The sequence below is a fragment of the Orycteropus afer genome, unplaced genomic scaffold (assembly GCF_000298275.1).
Source record: "Orycteropus afer afer isolate SDZICR_OR568_19922 unplaced genomic scaffold, OryAfe1.0 scaffold00153, whole genome shotgun sequence".
Taxonomy (NCBI): domain Eukaryota; kingdom Metazoa; phylum Chordata; class Mammalia; order Tubulidentata; family Orycteropodidae; genus Orycteropus; species Orycteropus afer.
In genome coordinates this window covers 5679030-5694595 of record NW_006921740.1, presented here as the reverse complement: position 1 = coordinate 5694595, position 15566 = coordinate 5679030, and the positions used below count along the sequence as shown (strand labels likewise).

At 40.1% G+C, this 15566-nt stretch overlaps 1 protein-coding gene across 1 annotated transcript in view; it reads right to left on the bottom strand.

Annotated features, from left to right (window-relative positions):
* Positions 1–1256: 1256 nt before the first annotated feature.
* THEGL (theg spermatid protein like) overlaps positions 1257–15566 on the bottom strand; it is a 124995-nt gene continuing 110685 nt past the window's right edge. The window contains exons 7-9 of the mRNA XM_007946234.1: positions 10913–11044; positions 5154–5329; positions 1257–1371 (exon numbers count right to left, since the gene is read on the bottom strand). Of these exons, the coding sequence (XP_007944425.1) occupies positions 1257–1371; positions 5154–5329; positions 10913–11044 (423 nt within the window). The remainder of the gene's footprint in view (positions 1372–5153; positions 5330–10912; positions 11045–15566) is intronic.

Genomic DNA, 15566 nt, shown 5'->3' with positions numbered 1-15566 from the left:
CAGGATTGTGGGAGACTGGCAAGTCCAAAATCTGTAGGTCAGGCACCAGACTGGAGAATGCTGCAGGCTTGCATCCCAAGATCCACAGATCGGGCAGTGGGGAAGAGTGCATAGTTGAAAGACAGCAAGTTCTGCTGCAATTTCTATTTATAGTCTGAAGACAGACCACATCCTAAGGAACTTCCCTTTTAACTTATTGATTACATTAGATCAATTACGTTATAGAAGATGATTAGATTACAGTATGGAATTGCAACTAGTCTAGGGTTTGGCAAAACCACTGGATACCATAGCCAAGTTGACACACAAGATTAACCATCATAGATGTTTAATTTGTATAATGCTGATCCATGGAGAGAGTAAATAAATAAAAATTAAAACTCTGAGCAGATGCAATTCAACAGAGAATCATAATGCTTACCTAGCATCTTGCTCATTTGGTCATTCATGATAAGTAGCACTAAGGATGAGTGAAGGAACAGAGATATGGTCATGTAAGGCAATTTGTTCCCTAAATTTCATCCAAGATTATAAAAACCATTTAAATATATCCTAAAAGGTCTCACCATTTCAATGTTTCTAGATAATGATGGTTGGTTGGCAAAGTAACAGGAAGAATTATCTCAATTCTCAGGACTTATTAGAGAAGGGATCAGGAGCCCTTGTGGCACAGTGGTTAAAGTGCTTGATGGCTAACCAAAGGTTGGTGATTCAAACCCATCAATCACTCTGCAGGAAAAGGTGAGGCAGTCTCCTTCCATAAAGATTTACAGCCTTGGAAACCCTATGGGGCAGTTCTACTCTGTCTTATAGTGTCACTATGAGTCAGAAGCAACACAGTGTCAGTGGGCTTGGTTTTTGGTTACTGGAGAAGGGACTGAGGAACATGGAACTCACCAGGAAAAGAAAAGCAAACCTTGCAGCTGTAAGAAGGAGTCTTTCTTCAGATCAGCCCCAGCAATGAGACAGTCAAGATGCTTGTGAAGAGACAATAAGGATAATAAGGCAGGCTATCATTTTATTGTTTGATGGAGTTCCAAACCTGCTAAGGACATGTGTACAGGTAACAGAAGCAACAGCTATGTGATGGTTACAGTTGTTTTCCTTGAAGGTCTCATATGTTTATTTGATTTTTGGGTGGCAGTGGTGGTGGTGGTGGTAGTAGTGGTGAAAATGACATTACCAGAGAAGGAACCTAAGTCACATACTATGTGTTCTAGATACATAACTAGACTGAATGGTGTGGCTTTCTGCATTTAACGCTTAATAGGTTCTGCCAGCGCCCGGATCCTTGGAGAACACTGAGCATTCATAGCAGCAGGCTTGACTTTAAAGACGTCTGGATCATAGTAGACAATACACACAGGACTCCTGAAATGAGGAAGAAAAAGAATTCAACCTGAAATAGAAAAAGTAACTAACACTTCTCAGACACTTACTTTGTGTTGTTGTTAGTTGCCATCGAATTGATTTCAACTTGGTGACCCTACACATTCCAAACTAAACCAAACTCACTGCCATTGAGTCAATTCTGACTCATAGCAACACCCATTGAGTTTCTGAGGTGGTAGGTAAATCTTTACAGAAGTAGATTGCCCAGTCTTCCTTCCACAGAGTGGTTGGTAGGTTTGAACCATCAACCTTCTAGTTAGCAGTCAAATGCCTTAAGTACTATGCCACCAGAGCTCCTTACCCTATGCATTAGGCACTAGGATATTACTCACTTTGATTTTCATAAGCACCCTCACTATATAGACAAGGAAATGAAGGCTCAGAGAAAATATAAGAATGGCTTATGGTCAAATCCAGATTTGCATATCTACCAAATTTCAAAGTCTGTACTCTTTCAACAGAAAATGAATTCTGGAAATTTCTTAATAATATAGCAATGCTAGAACAAGCCAGATAGTCTTCTGGAGGACTTGAAAAATTAAAGATTTTTAAGATCACCATCCTTAGCACCTTATCACCACATAATAACTTCACAACAAGGATAAAATCTTGGTCACTTAATCTTATTCTTCCTTTACCTTCTTCACTGAACAGAGAATGAATTTCATTTCCTTTGATATTGAACTTCATTTTCTTAAGGATAAATTTGTTATACAAAAAAATTCAAATCTTTTATTCTATGGGAACTAACGTCTTTCCTTTTCCCTGAGTTCAAGATGTTTGCAAATTTTCAGTCTCCTCTAGGTTCTCCTTATGATGCTTAAGCAGGGGGATTGGGTGTTAGCCCTTATGTAACCAAACAAATTTAGATCATCCCAAAAGTGAACAAGAATTGGAAGCAATTTCTTCTTTGTTCAAATACTTATTTGCTTATTTTCTTATTTATATGTGAAATAGGTCACACATTTCCATGATGCAAAACCATTGAAAAAATACAAAAGCCTATTTAGTGAAAAATAATCTTCCTCCCATCTCAATCTCTTAGGCTACCAAAGGCAATCATTGTTACTAGTTTCTTGTTTATTCTTCTGTGATATCTTAGGCATATGTAAACAAATATTTTGTACACATATTATATGCTCTGTTCTGCAACTTGTTTCACTTAATATGTGTCAGAAATAATTCCAAATCCATACCTATAGAGCTGTCTCCAGAGTGAGGTATGGGATCATGTAAAAAGCTATGGCCTGTGTTCTCAGTTCTGCTGAGCTACATCAACACCTGAGGCTAATGAGTGAGGACTGACCGGACTAACAGGGACCACTTAGGGGCCTAGTGTTGACTAAGCCTCAGGAGGCTCGATGCATCTATATGACCAAATAATGAGCCCAATAAAAACCGAGGTTGTGGAGAGACTAGAACTCTTGTGCACTGCTGATAGGATTGTAAAATGGTACAACCATTGTGGCAAACAGTATGGCATTTCCTTAAAAAACTGAAAATAGAAGTACCATTTGACCCAGCAATTCCATTACTAGGAATATATCCTAAAGAGGTGAGAGACAGAGCATGGACAGACATATGTACACTTATGTCCACTGCAGCACGATTTACTATAGCAAAGAGATGGAAACAACCTAAATGTCCATCAACAGATGAGTGGATAACCAAATTATGGTACATGCACATATGGAATACTATGCTACATTAAAGAACAATGAGGGATACGTGAATCATCTCACAACATGGATGAACCTGGAGGACATTATGCTGAGAGAAATAAGTCAATCGCAGAAGGACAAGTACTGTATGAGTCCATTACTGTAAAAAGACAAAAAGGGTTTGCTTGGGACATGGAACTCACTTTGTAGGTTACTGGGAAGGGGAGGGATGGGGAGGGACTAATTTCAGGCTAGTTGGAGCCCACAGGCTGACGTGGATAAGGGGAGGGATATATGGAAAGGAACAGTGACCACCATGATATTAGGAAATGGGAGGACACTGAATTGTGCACATAAGGGATAGACAACAGATACTAATACCAACCACTGTGTCCCCAATACTGTATTACCATTAACACCAAACACCAGGCTACAGATAAACACATAAACACCTGAGAGGATCAGATGGGGGTCAGTGAACAGGAGTATACTCTAGACCAAGGAGAGATTCAGCTGGGGCTAATCTTGCACAGACACCAGTGATACAAAATACCTGTAATCATTACAGAAACAATAAAAGACAGACACAGAGTAATCCCTCACAGACAACCAGACACTCTGAGAGGAGAGGCAATAGATCCACCGGCTCAGGACCATACTGCTGGTGGACACTAGATTCAATTGGCACAACAAATTACATAAAATCCTTGTTCCACATCCTACATTGTTGAGTAGCAACTGGGGTCTTAAAAGCTTTCAAGTGGCCATCTATGATGCAGCTAATGGTCTCCTAGAGTCAGAAGCGAAGAAGAAGAATGCAAAAAAAAAACAAGGGCATTTGGAAGCAATCAGCCCTAGGATACGATGGCCTCCGAGACCAGAAAAACTAGACAGTGCCTGACTACCAAAGCCAACCACTCAGGAAAGGATCAAATTCAAAGATCCTGGATAGAGTGGGAGGAAAAACGTGGAACAAAATCCAAACACTCAATAATGACAGAATTACTGGTCAGAAGAAGTCTCATGAGACCCCCCAATACTATGGCCCTAGAATACATTCTGTGCCTGGAATAAAACTCACCCCCAGGGGCTGGTTCTCAGCCCAATAGTTAACACAATGTACATGCAGACCACTCAACCTAGGATGATGCACCCACATATTCTATGATAATACATCCCTTAGAGCAATGGACCATGGGGCACCAGAGGACCAACATTCAGGTTGAGGAAATGCAGGACAAACTAGAGTGCATAAATATGAGGGGCACAGGGGGAGGGTTACAGGGTAGGGAGGGGAGGAGATTGGGTTAGGGTTGGACATGGTAAATGGGGAATGAAACTAAATGTACACAGAACATCGAATGTAAAACAAGCTTTAAAAAAAAAAAAAAAAACAAAAACCTGAGCCCTAAGGCTCAGATGAGCTTTCTGGTTGGTTATGCACAGGAAAGGACAGTATGTCCCTTTTTGGGATGTGGGAGCTCCATGCTGTGATCCTTCCTAGACCTCACCCTATGCATTTCATCACTTGTATCTTTTTTTGGTTGTAATAAAGTTGTAGCTGTAAGAATGGTACACTCTTCATGAGATTCTGTAAGTTGCTCCAGTGAATTAATAAACCCACAGGGGCAGTGAGAGCCAGAAGAAGCTGGCCTCTGTCTGTTTGGAAGACTAAAAAAGGGTGTCTTTCTAACATGTGATATCTAACCAAGATATGGGTGGCTAGGGTCAGGGAGAGAGTGTACCGTGTAAGTGGCTAATGACAAGGATAGAGAACTGGCAAGGTGAGGACTTGATCTATCCCCATTTTTTGGGCATTGAATCCATGCTGATCCACACAGTTAGTAATGAAGGTGGGATTTTCCCACTGTGCCCCTTGTTAGTGCAGTCCCATAGATCTACTTTCAATACTGAGTCCACCAAACCTTTAATTGTAGCTTTATATCTGTGGTAAGAAGATCATAGATTTGTCATAATAAATGTAAGAAGCAAGTGAGATGTTTTTCAATTTTTACAATTCTTTTCATTGGCCTTACAAGGTCCTCCTCTCACCAACACCTCTGACATTTCCTGTCCTACCTTAGCATTAAATTGACATACCTTGAACTTGGATTAGCTAGCTCCTGGATTCTGGAAGAAACTTTGCAATGGATAGCAGCATGAGATACTGGCCAGCTTACATCACGGACTGGTACATAATCTTGATGAACTGACTTGTTCTTTGCTAGAGTTGTTATTCGAGGGCTAGCTTTAGCTTGCATGGCAGCAATGGATACCTATAAGGAAACAAAGATGCTATATATATATATATATATATATATATATATATATATATATATATCTCCATCCATCCCAAATTGCACTGCTTTCTCTATCCTTACTGCTATATCACTAATCAAGTCACCAATCATTTCCTTCCCAGATCACTGCAACAGATGCCTAATTGGTCTCCTTGCTCCCATTCTTGCTCCTCTACAGTCTAACCTTTGAACAGCAGTTACCTAGGAAGAGAGAGACCTCTGGCAGGAGGCGATAGCCAGGGCTGATGGAGGAACAGGTAAGAGAGAGAGAGACACAAGGCAGAAAGCTAAGAGACTCAAACTTGTCTTTTTGTCATACTGTGGTGGCTTGTGTGTTGCTGTGGGGCTGAAGGCTGTGTGCTATTGGTGTTTCAAATGCCAGCAGGGTTGCCCATGGTGGATGGGTTTCAGTGGAGCTTCCAGACTAAGACAGACTCAGAAGAAGGAAGAAGCCATCCACTTCTCAAAGAACCGGCCAGTGAAAACCTTACAAATAGCAGTGAAACACTGTCTGATATATAACTGGAAAACTTTATGAATAGCCCTGAAACACTGTCCAATACAGTGCCAGAAGATAAGCCCCTTAGGCCAGAAGGCACTCAAGATACGCTGGGAAAGAGCTGCTTCATCAGAGTAGAGCTGACCTTAATGATATGGATAAAGTACAGCTTTCAGGACCTCCATTTGCTGATGTGGCACAACTCAAAATGAGAAGAAACAGCTTCAAACATCCATTAATAATTGGAACATGGAATGTAAGAAGTATGAATCTAGGAAAATTGGAAGTTGTCAAAAATGAAATGGAACGCATGAAGATTGATATCCTAGGTATTAGTGAACTGAAAGGGACTGGTTTTGGCCATTTTGAATCAGACAACCATATGATCTACTAGACCAGGAATGACAAATGAAGAGTAATGGTGTGGCATTCATCATCACAAAGAACGTTTCAAGATCTATCCTGAAATACAATGCTGTCAGTGATAGGATAATATCCATACACCTACGGAAGTAGGATTGCCCAATCTTCCTTCCTCGGAAGGAAGGTTGGGCAATCCTACTTCCGTAGTGATACTGCCTTGGAAACTCAAGGACGGGTCGCTATGAGTCGGGTTTAACTCGATGGCACATAACAACAACAACAACAAGGAAGGCCAGTTAATATGACTATATTCAAATTTACGCACCAACCACGAAAACCAAAAATGACAAAATTGAAGATTTTTGCCAACTTCTTCAGTCTGAAATTGACCAAACATGGAATCAAGGTGTGCTGATTATCACTGGTGATTGGAACACAAAACTTGGAAATGAAGAATCACCAGTAGTTGGAAGATTTGGCCTTGGTGACAGAAATGATGCTGGAGATCACATGACAGAATTTTGCAAGACCAATGACTTATTTATCACAAATACCTTTTTTCAACAGCACAAACAGTGGCTATACATGTGGACTTCACCAGATGGAGTACACAGGAATCAGACTGACTACTTCTGTGGCAAGAGGCAATGGAAAAGCTCAATATCTTCTGACAAAACAAGGCCAGGAGCTGACTGTGGAACAGATCATCAACTGCTCATATACAAGTCCAACCTGAAGTTGAAGACAATTAAAACAATTCCATGAGAACGAAAATAGGATCTTGAATATATCCCTCCTGAATTTAGAGACCGTCTAAAGAATAGATTTGATGCATTGAACATCAATGACTGAAAATCAGAAGAATTGTGGGATGACATCAAGAACATCATCCATGAAGAAAGCAAAACGTCATTAAAAAGACAGGAAAGGAAGAAAAGACCAAAATGGATGTCAGAAGAGACTCTGAAACTTGCTCTTGAATGAAGACTAATTAAAGCAAAGGAAAGAAATGACAAGATAAAAGAGCTGAACAGAAGATTTCTAAGGGCAGCTAGAGAAGACAAAGTCAATTATTATAATGAAATGTACAAAAACATGGAGTTAGAAAACCAAAAAGAAAGAACACGCTCGGCATTTCTCAAACTGAAAGAACTGAAGAAACAATGGAAGCAGTAGTCAAGATATCAGACAATGTATAAAAAAACAAAGCAAAACAAAACAAAAGTCACTGCCATCGAGTCGGACCCAACTCATAGCGACCCCTCCTTGGGTTTCTGAGGCAGTATCACTATGGAAGTACATTGCCCAATCTTCCTTCCAAGGAGCGATTGGTGGGTTTGAACCACCAGCCTTCTGGTTAGCAGTCAAATGCTTTAGGCACTACACCACCAGAGCTCCCAGATGATGTATAGCACTGGGCAAATTGGCTGCATAGGACCTCTTTCAAGTGCTGAGAAGCAAAGATAATCTCCTTGAGGATTAAGGTGTGCCTGACACAAGCCATGATATTTTCAATTGCCTCATATGCAGGTGAGAGCTGGACAATGAATAAGGAAGACCAAAGAAGAGTTGATGCTTTTGAGTTTTGGTCCTGGCGAAGAATGCTGAAAATATCATGGACTGCTAAAAGAAATAACAAATCTGCCTTGGAAGGAGAGCAGCCAGAATGCTCCTTGGAAGTGAGAATGACCTTCACCTAACCTACTTTGGTCATGTTGTAAGAAGAGACCATTCCCTGGAAAAGGATATCATGCTCGGTAAAGTGGAAGGTCAACAAAAGAGGGGAAGGCCCTCAACAAGATTGATTGACACAGTGGCTGCAATGATGGGCTCAGGCATAGCGGGGACCATGGAGCTGGCACAGGACTGTGCAGCATTTCATTCTGCTCTACACAGGGTCGTTAGGAGTAGGAGACAACTCAATGGCACCTAACAACAACAACAGGAAGAGAATGAACATTTACTGAGTACATGATGTGAGTCAGACATAGTATTAAGTGTTTTACCTACAGTATGCTCACTTGAAACCAGATCCCATAATGGTCTCTCCAATGCATTGCAATCCCATGTGTTTCAGAGTAGAACTGTGGTCCATAGGGTTTTCAATCGCTGACCAAGTAGATTGCTAGGCCTTTCTTCTGAAATACCTCTGGGTGGTAACTTCCAACCTTTTGGTTAGCAGCTAAGAGTGTCAACCATTTGCACTGGAAGAATTTGTGCCTTCCATGCAGAAGGCCAGAGTTCACTTCCTGGACAATGTACCTCACATGCAGCCACTGCCAATCTGTCAGTAGTGGTTTGCATGTTGCTATGATGTTCAAGAGATTTCAACAGAGCTTCCAGTCTAAAATAGGCTGAGCAGAAAGGCCTGGAAATTACTTTGAAAATCAGTCAGTGAAAACCCTTTGATCACTGTGGTCTAATCCACAACTGATCAAGGGAATGGCACAGGACCAAGCAGCATTTCACTTGGTTGTTCATGGGGTCACCTTGAGTCAAAGGCTGACTCCATGGCAACTAAGAACCACATGCTAACTTATTCATCATAACAATTTTTAGGAGGTAAGTACTTTCTAAATCCCAGCCCAGATCATTTCACTCCTTTACTTTAAAACCATCCTACAGCTTGCCATTTTACTATTACCATTTAGATTCCTTACTATGGCCGATAAGGCCCTAAATGATCTGGCTGCTACCTCACTTCTGTGATTTTATCTTCCTCCCCTCCTCATCTTGATCATCCCACCCACAGGAGATCTTTCTGGTCCAGCTCCTTCTACCCCAGGGCCTTTGTACTTCTTATTCCTGCCTGGAAACCTTGTTCCTCAATTTTAGCATAGTATCTTCCTTCTGATCATTCAAATCTTCATTCACACTTCACATGCTCAAGGAGGTCTTCCCTGACCATCTAATATAAATTAGTCTTTCTAATTACTCTCTTCTACAAGATTTATCTTCTTCATAGCATTTATGATACCTCAATTAGCTCATTTATATATTTGTTTATATGTTTACCATCTGCTTCTTCCCGTAAGAATATAAATTGTTTGAGGGATGTTTGCTAAGCTTGTTTGTTAAAATCTAAAATAGGCTCTGTTACAGAGTAGGTGCTAAATAAATATATATTGACTGAGTAAATATATATTGGCCCCTTTTGGTCTCATTTTGAAAACCACATCTGCCAGATTATCTTTCTATTCTGTTGCTTTATTGGTAAAAAATGAAAGACGACATTTAGCAACAATTCTCTGTCTTAAGTGCTCTTTCAAAATGATTACGGTAGACTGTAAGTGTTCTGTATTGCACTAGTTCAGATGTGTTTGGGGTTCTAAGAGTATGACTATCTACAGTGGTATCACTTTTGAAAGACTCTCATTTTTTTAACCCTTCCCCCAACAATCCTAGCAACTGAGGAAGGATGCCAATAGTTCTCACTCTACATAACAAAAATCTGAGAATGAAGTGATTTGCCTGAGGCTCACAAGGCCAGTAGCCACTTTAGCAGACCCAGGGCACTCTCCTAAGGGTTTTTATTCCCAGCTTCGTTTTCTTTCCTAATTTCTACTCATATCCTGTATTTGTATATCAGATCCTCAGAGGTTTCCACCACTACTCAGAAGCCTACAGCAGTTCCCAGAGAAAAGTGAAATTGGTCCCACCTCCTTTGCCAATATTATCATTGGATATTTATTAAAGGCCAAAAGAAATAGAGCACCAAGTTGGCACTACAATTAATGGAAGGAAGTATCAAAGGGAAAGAACTGGGAGGAAGCCACTGAATGTGCCAGGTTCTGTGCTGAGTGCCTTACCTGCATTGTTCATCACAGCAGACCTCTGATTGGGAACTATTACCACCACTCTCCCCTTGCTCATCCCAACTTTAAGACTTTGGCACACATTCTTCCTTTTACTAGAATGTTCTTCTCCCAGATCTTCATGTAGCTGACCCCTATCATTCACATTTCAGCTCTAATGTCCCTTCTTTAGAGAGGCCTTCCCCGACTACCGTACACAACTAGCTTATTCCCCACTCCTACCCATACTTACTTTCATTTCCCATTTTATGTTCTTCACTGTTGTTCTTGTTGGGTGTCATTGACCCGATTTTGACTCAAAGAGAACCCACATGACAGAGTAGAACTGCTCCACAGGGTTTTCTAGGCTACAGTCTTTATGGGAGCAGATCACCAGGTTTTTCTCCTTCATAGCCACTGGGTGAGTTTGAACCACTAATCTGTTAGTAGCTGAGTGTTTAACCATTGCACTACAGGGCTCCTTATGTTCTTCACAGCACTTATTTTATCTGAAGTTATCTCATCTATTTACTTATTTACTATTTTTCTCCCGTCAGTAGCATCAACCTCTATGGAAACAATGCCCGGCACATAGCAGGCATTCAAATACTTGTTGAATGAATGAGGCTCAAGAAGGTTGTCATTTTTCCAACATCACAGAGATAGTAGTAGTGGTAAGGCTAGTTTTAGAACCCAGTTCTTCCTAATCCCAAAACCCATGCTTTTTGCCCTCTACCCCTCCTCTATCTCCAAATCATGCAGCTAAGTCTTTCTTCCTGCTTCAGACCACTCTTGCAAGATTCTCTTTTCCAATGACTTTAGATTATGCCCTGCAGAGGCAAAATAACACATTAGAAGCAGGAAGAAAGTGAGCCTAAGGATGCCAAGGCAGTGATGTCTTACAGGACGGATGGGCATTTCACTTTTTTCTCTCTCGTAGCACAGCCCCTCTAACTTGATCCTTGGGTGGGCAAGGTCAACAATTCTTGGAGTTGCAACAGCACTCAGAACAGAAATTGAAATCCTAGTGTCACTCTAGGGAAGAAAAAGAAAATACCTGTGAGTATCAAGCAATAAACACTGCCTAGATCAATATTACAAAATGTGGGCTGAAATCTGAACCATATTTCTCAGCAAAACCAGCAGAGATTATGAGAATCTCACAGTAACCAATTATCACAGCTGAAAAGATCAATTTCCATCTTTCTCAAATTAGGTTTATAGGATTCCAACCCAGCTTTTCAGAAACTTAACTGTGAAACTAATAATGGGGAGGAAATAGGCAAATATACTGGCTCAGACATAGTTATGCTGATTTTTGGAGTGATAAACTTAGCCGGGAAGGAAAGCTCAAACCCACCACATGGGCTCTGAGAGGGAGAGCTCTGATTTGTTCTTTATTATTTTCACCCTCTGTAAATTGGGGATCATATTATCACAAATCACCATGCTTAAAATGAATTTAAGTGACTCTCTTTCAATTGGAATAGACAAGAAAAAGAAACAAAAGCCAATAACAAGAAAGGCAGAACTATATGCTTCCAAACACGATGTTATCCTAGTTCTCTAGTCAGTCCTCACTTTCCTAATTCTAGAAATTTGTTGAAATTACATGATCTTTAGTTACTTGCATTCAAACTCAATATTCACTACAAGATTTTGAAGGGGAATATAATCAATAACTAGAAATTAAATAAGGTTTTAATTGTAAGTATAAAAATAATACACAAGATATTTTCCAAATTCTTGTATTGTTTAAATGATGATAGCTAACACAGTGTTTTATACATATCAATTCATTTATTCCTCACCTGGAGTGCTATCTTTTTTCTATTTTGCTGATGGGAAACCTAAGATACTGAGGGGTTCTGTAATTTATTTAAGTTTATATACAGCTCTGGAAGCATAGTGGCTAAGGCACTTAACTGCTAACCAGAAGGCTGGTGGTTCAAACCCACCAGCCACTCCTCGGAAAGAAGATGGGGCAATCTACTTCTGTAGTGATACTGCTTCGGAAACCCAAGGAGGGGTCGCTATGAGTCTGGTCCGACTCCACGGTACATAACAACAACAACAAGTGGCAGAGTTGGGATTCAAATTCAAGATTCTACCTATCAGTATAACATACTAATTAGTGTATCAAAAAACCAAACCAAACTCACCTGCCATCAGGTCGATTCCGACTCACAGAGACCCCCTTTGGGTTTCCAAGGCAGTAAATCTTTACGAAAGTAGATTGCCCAGTATTCCTTCTGCAGAGTGGCTGGTGGGTTTGAACCACCAACCTTCAGGTTAGCAGTAAAATGCCTTAGGCACTTGTACAAAATACTAATTAAACATTTTAAATGTTGTTGTTGTTGTTGTTATGTGCCGTCGAGTCGGCCCCGACTCATAGCGACCCCTCCTTGGGTTTCCGAGGCAGTATCACTACGGAAGTAGGATTGCCCAACCTTCCTTCCGAGGAGTGGCTGGTGGGTTAGTTCCTCTAAATAAAGCTTTGTCTTCTATCAGGCTTTATAAAAATCAAAGAAATACATACTGCAACCTATTGCCTTAAATTGGGCTTACACTCTATAAGAAAATAAAACATCATTTGCTAATTCAATTTATTAAACAAATATTTTTAAAGCAATTATGTTATGTAAGACACAAGAAATGATAAACATAGTTTCATTCCTTAATTTTCAACTTAACCAGTTGCCATCAAGTCAACTCTGACTCATAGCAACCCCATGTGCATCAGAGTAGAACCATGCTCCATTGGGTATTCAATGGCTAATTTTTTGGAAGTAGACTGCCGCCTTTCTTCCAAGGTATCTCTGGGTGGACTTGAGCCTTGAACCTTTTGGTTAGCAGCTAAGTATGTTAACTGTGTGCACCACCCAGGGACTCCAATTTTCAACTTAGAAGGGGCCATAAGGCCAATAGGCAAATAATTAAAATTATTTAATGAACATAAATAAAGAATAAAGTATTGAGAAACAGCAGGAGAAGGGTGGGAGAACCACAGAAGGATTATTTTTTTTTTTTCAGGGGTAAAAGAGACATCTGATTAGATATTAAGGAAGGATCAGATTTTGACAAACAGAAGGAGAAAGAAAGATAGAGAGGATGAGGGAAGGCAGATGAAAGGGAAAGTCTGAGCACTGAGGCAAGGAAGCAATGAATAAGTCATCACACACACACACCAACAGCATTTTCATGCAAGTAACATGTACCTTCTACATTTGCCAACCATTCCCTCCATAAGGTATTTTTATAAGCACTGGTATGTCTATTTTTTTCATATGTGTTACTGTAAAAAAAAAAAAAAAAATTAGCCTATTGCATTTATGAAAATATCTCATGGTGGGAGAGAGCAGTTGACAAACAAAGAACAAGGCAAGTGCTATTTGCTTAAACATACACACACACATACACCAAAACAATAAGACTTCTAGAGGAAAATATAGGAGAATACCATCACAACCTGGGGTAGACACAGACAAAGATTTCTCAGTCAAGACATCAAAAGCATTAACCATAAAAACTGACAATACTAAACTTCATCAAAATTGAAACATTTTCTTCTTATCAAAAGACATAATTAAGAAAATTAAGCCACACACTGGAAAAAATATTTGTAAATACATAACCTAACAAAGGACAGTTAAGGAATTAACTTTACCCAAAGATTCTGGTCTCTATTCCTGATTCTTGTGAAATAACCTCTGAAATCTTGGAATTTCTCCAGTAATTGAAATGTTTTTTTTTTTTATCTTTATGGGCTCCAGATCAAACCTGACAAGTTATGCTAATGACTTGATTCACATGGGGACTGGCTTTCAGAAAGTCCCAACTGGTGATATCAGCTGACCTCAGGGGAGAAGGGCATGACTCAATCATGCTGATGTAATAAGGCCCCAGTAAAGATCTGGACATGGAAGCTCCATGGGCTTCCTGGTTGGTGATAGCCATTGCTAACTGTGGGAGAGTAGCTTATCTCTTTTTAAGACATAGAAGCTCCATATTGGGAACTCTCCCAGACCTTGCCCTTTGTATCTCTTCATTTGTATCCTTTTTGCTATAATAAAACTGTAATATTAAGTACCAGGCTTTCCTAGGTTCTATGAGTTGTTTTAACCAGTTATTGAACCTGAAAGAGTAGTGGGAGACAGCAGGTCAAGAATGAGGGAATCCTGGGGACCTTTGTGCTTACAACTGCTATCCTGAGGCAGTAAAGGAAACCTTTAAATTTGTAGCCAGCAGGTCATAAATGAGGGTGTCATGGGGTCCCTTAAACCTGTAACTGATGTCTGTGGTCTTGAAAAGACTTGGCAGTGTGGAGGACTGTGTCCTTTAACTTTTAAGGTCTGATCTAGCCCTAAGCGGTTAGAGAAAGAAGCACTGCACAGGCAGTTACTGACAGAATTAGAACAGAATCAAAATTTATAATAGATTTGATTTGATCCTTAGAGTCTGGTGTCAGACAAGTTAGATCTGATATTTCCCAGCAACAGGTATCCAGAATATATAAAGAACTTTTATAAGTCATAAATAAAAAGAAAGATAATTCAATTTTTTAATGGAAACAGTTTGATATACAGAAAAACTATTCACACACAACATAACTGTGTATGTAGAAAATCCTAAGGAATCTACGAAAGACAAACAAACAAATAAAAAATCCTACTAACTAAATGACTGAAGACATACAGATATCCAAGAAACATATGATCAATACTCAACATCATTAGTTATCCTGGAAATGCAAATTAAAGCCACAATTATACCACTACACCCTCACTAAAATGGCTAAAAAATTTTAAAAACTGTCAATGCAAATGATGGCAAATCTGTGCAGCATCTGGATCACTTATACATTGCTGGTGAGAATGAAAAAACAGAAAAAGGCATAATCACTTTGGAAAATAGTTTAGCTATTTGTTATGCAACTAAATATACATGTACCCTATGGCCCAGTAATACCATAGAGAAAGGAAAACAGGTGTCCACAAAAGTATCTGTACCTGAATGTTCATAGAGGCTTTATTCATAATAGTCCCAAACTGAAAATATCCTAAATGCCCATCAAGAGTGAATAAATGGATAAATTGTGATATATTTACACAATGGAATACTAATGACTTGACAATAAGAAGCAGCAATCTACTTCAATTATTTAATATGGCCCTTCTAAGTACAGTCCTAGGGTTACAGGTGAGGAGATACAACTCAGCGACACCCAAAGTAGCAGGCGGGAAGAGCAGGAGAAAGGGGATTAAAAGCCAGGAAGCCAGAGAGAAGAGCAATCAGCCGAAGGAATAGGTGAGGAGAGGAAACTCAGGCCCACCCAGAGTAGCAGGCCGGAAGAGCAGGAGAAAAGGGATAAAAGCCAGGAACCGAGACAGAGGAGCAGTCAGCCCCAGGGACAACTAAGGGATGCCCAAAGCAGCAGGCCAGAAGAGCAGGAGAAAGGGGACTAAAAGCCAGGAAGCCAGACAGAGGTACAGTCAGCCACAGGGACCCAGGTGGGGGTGATACGAGAGGTCTCCAACAGCAAGACAAACTTGTCTGT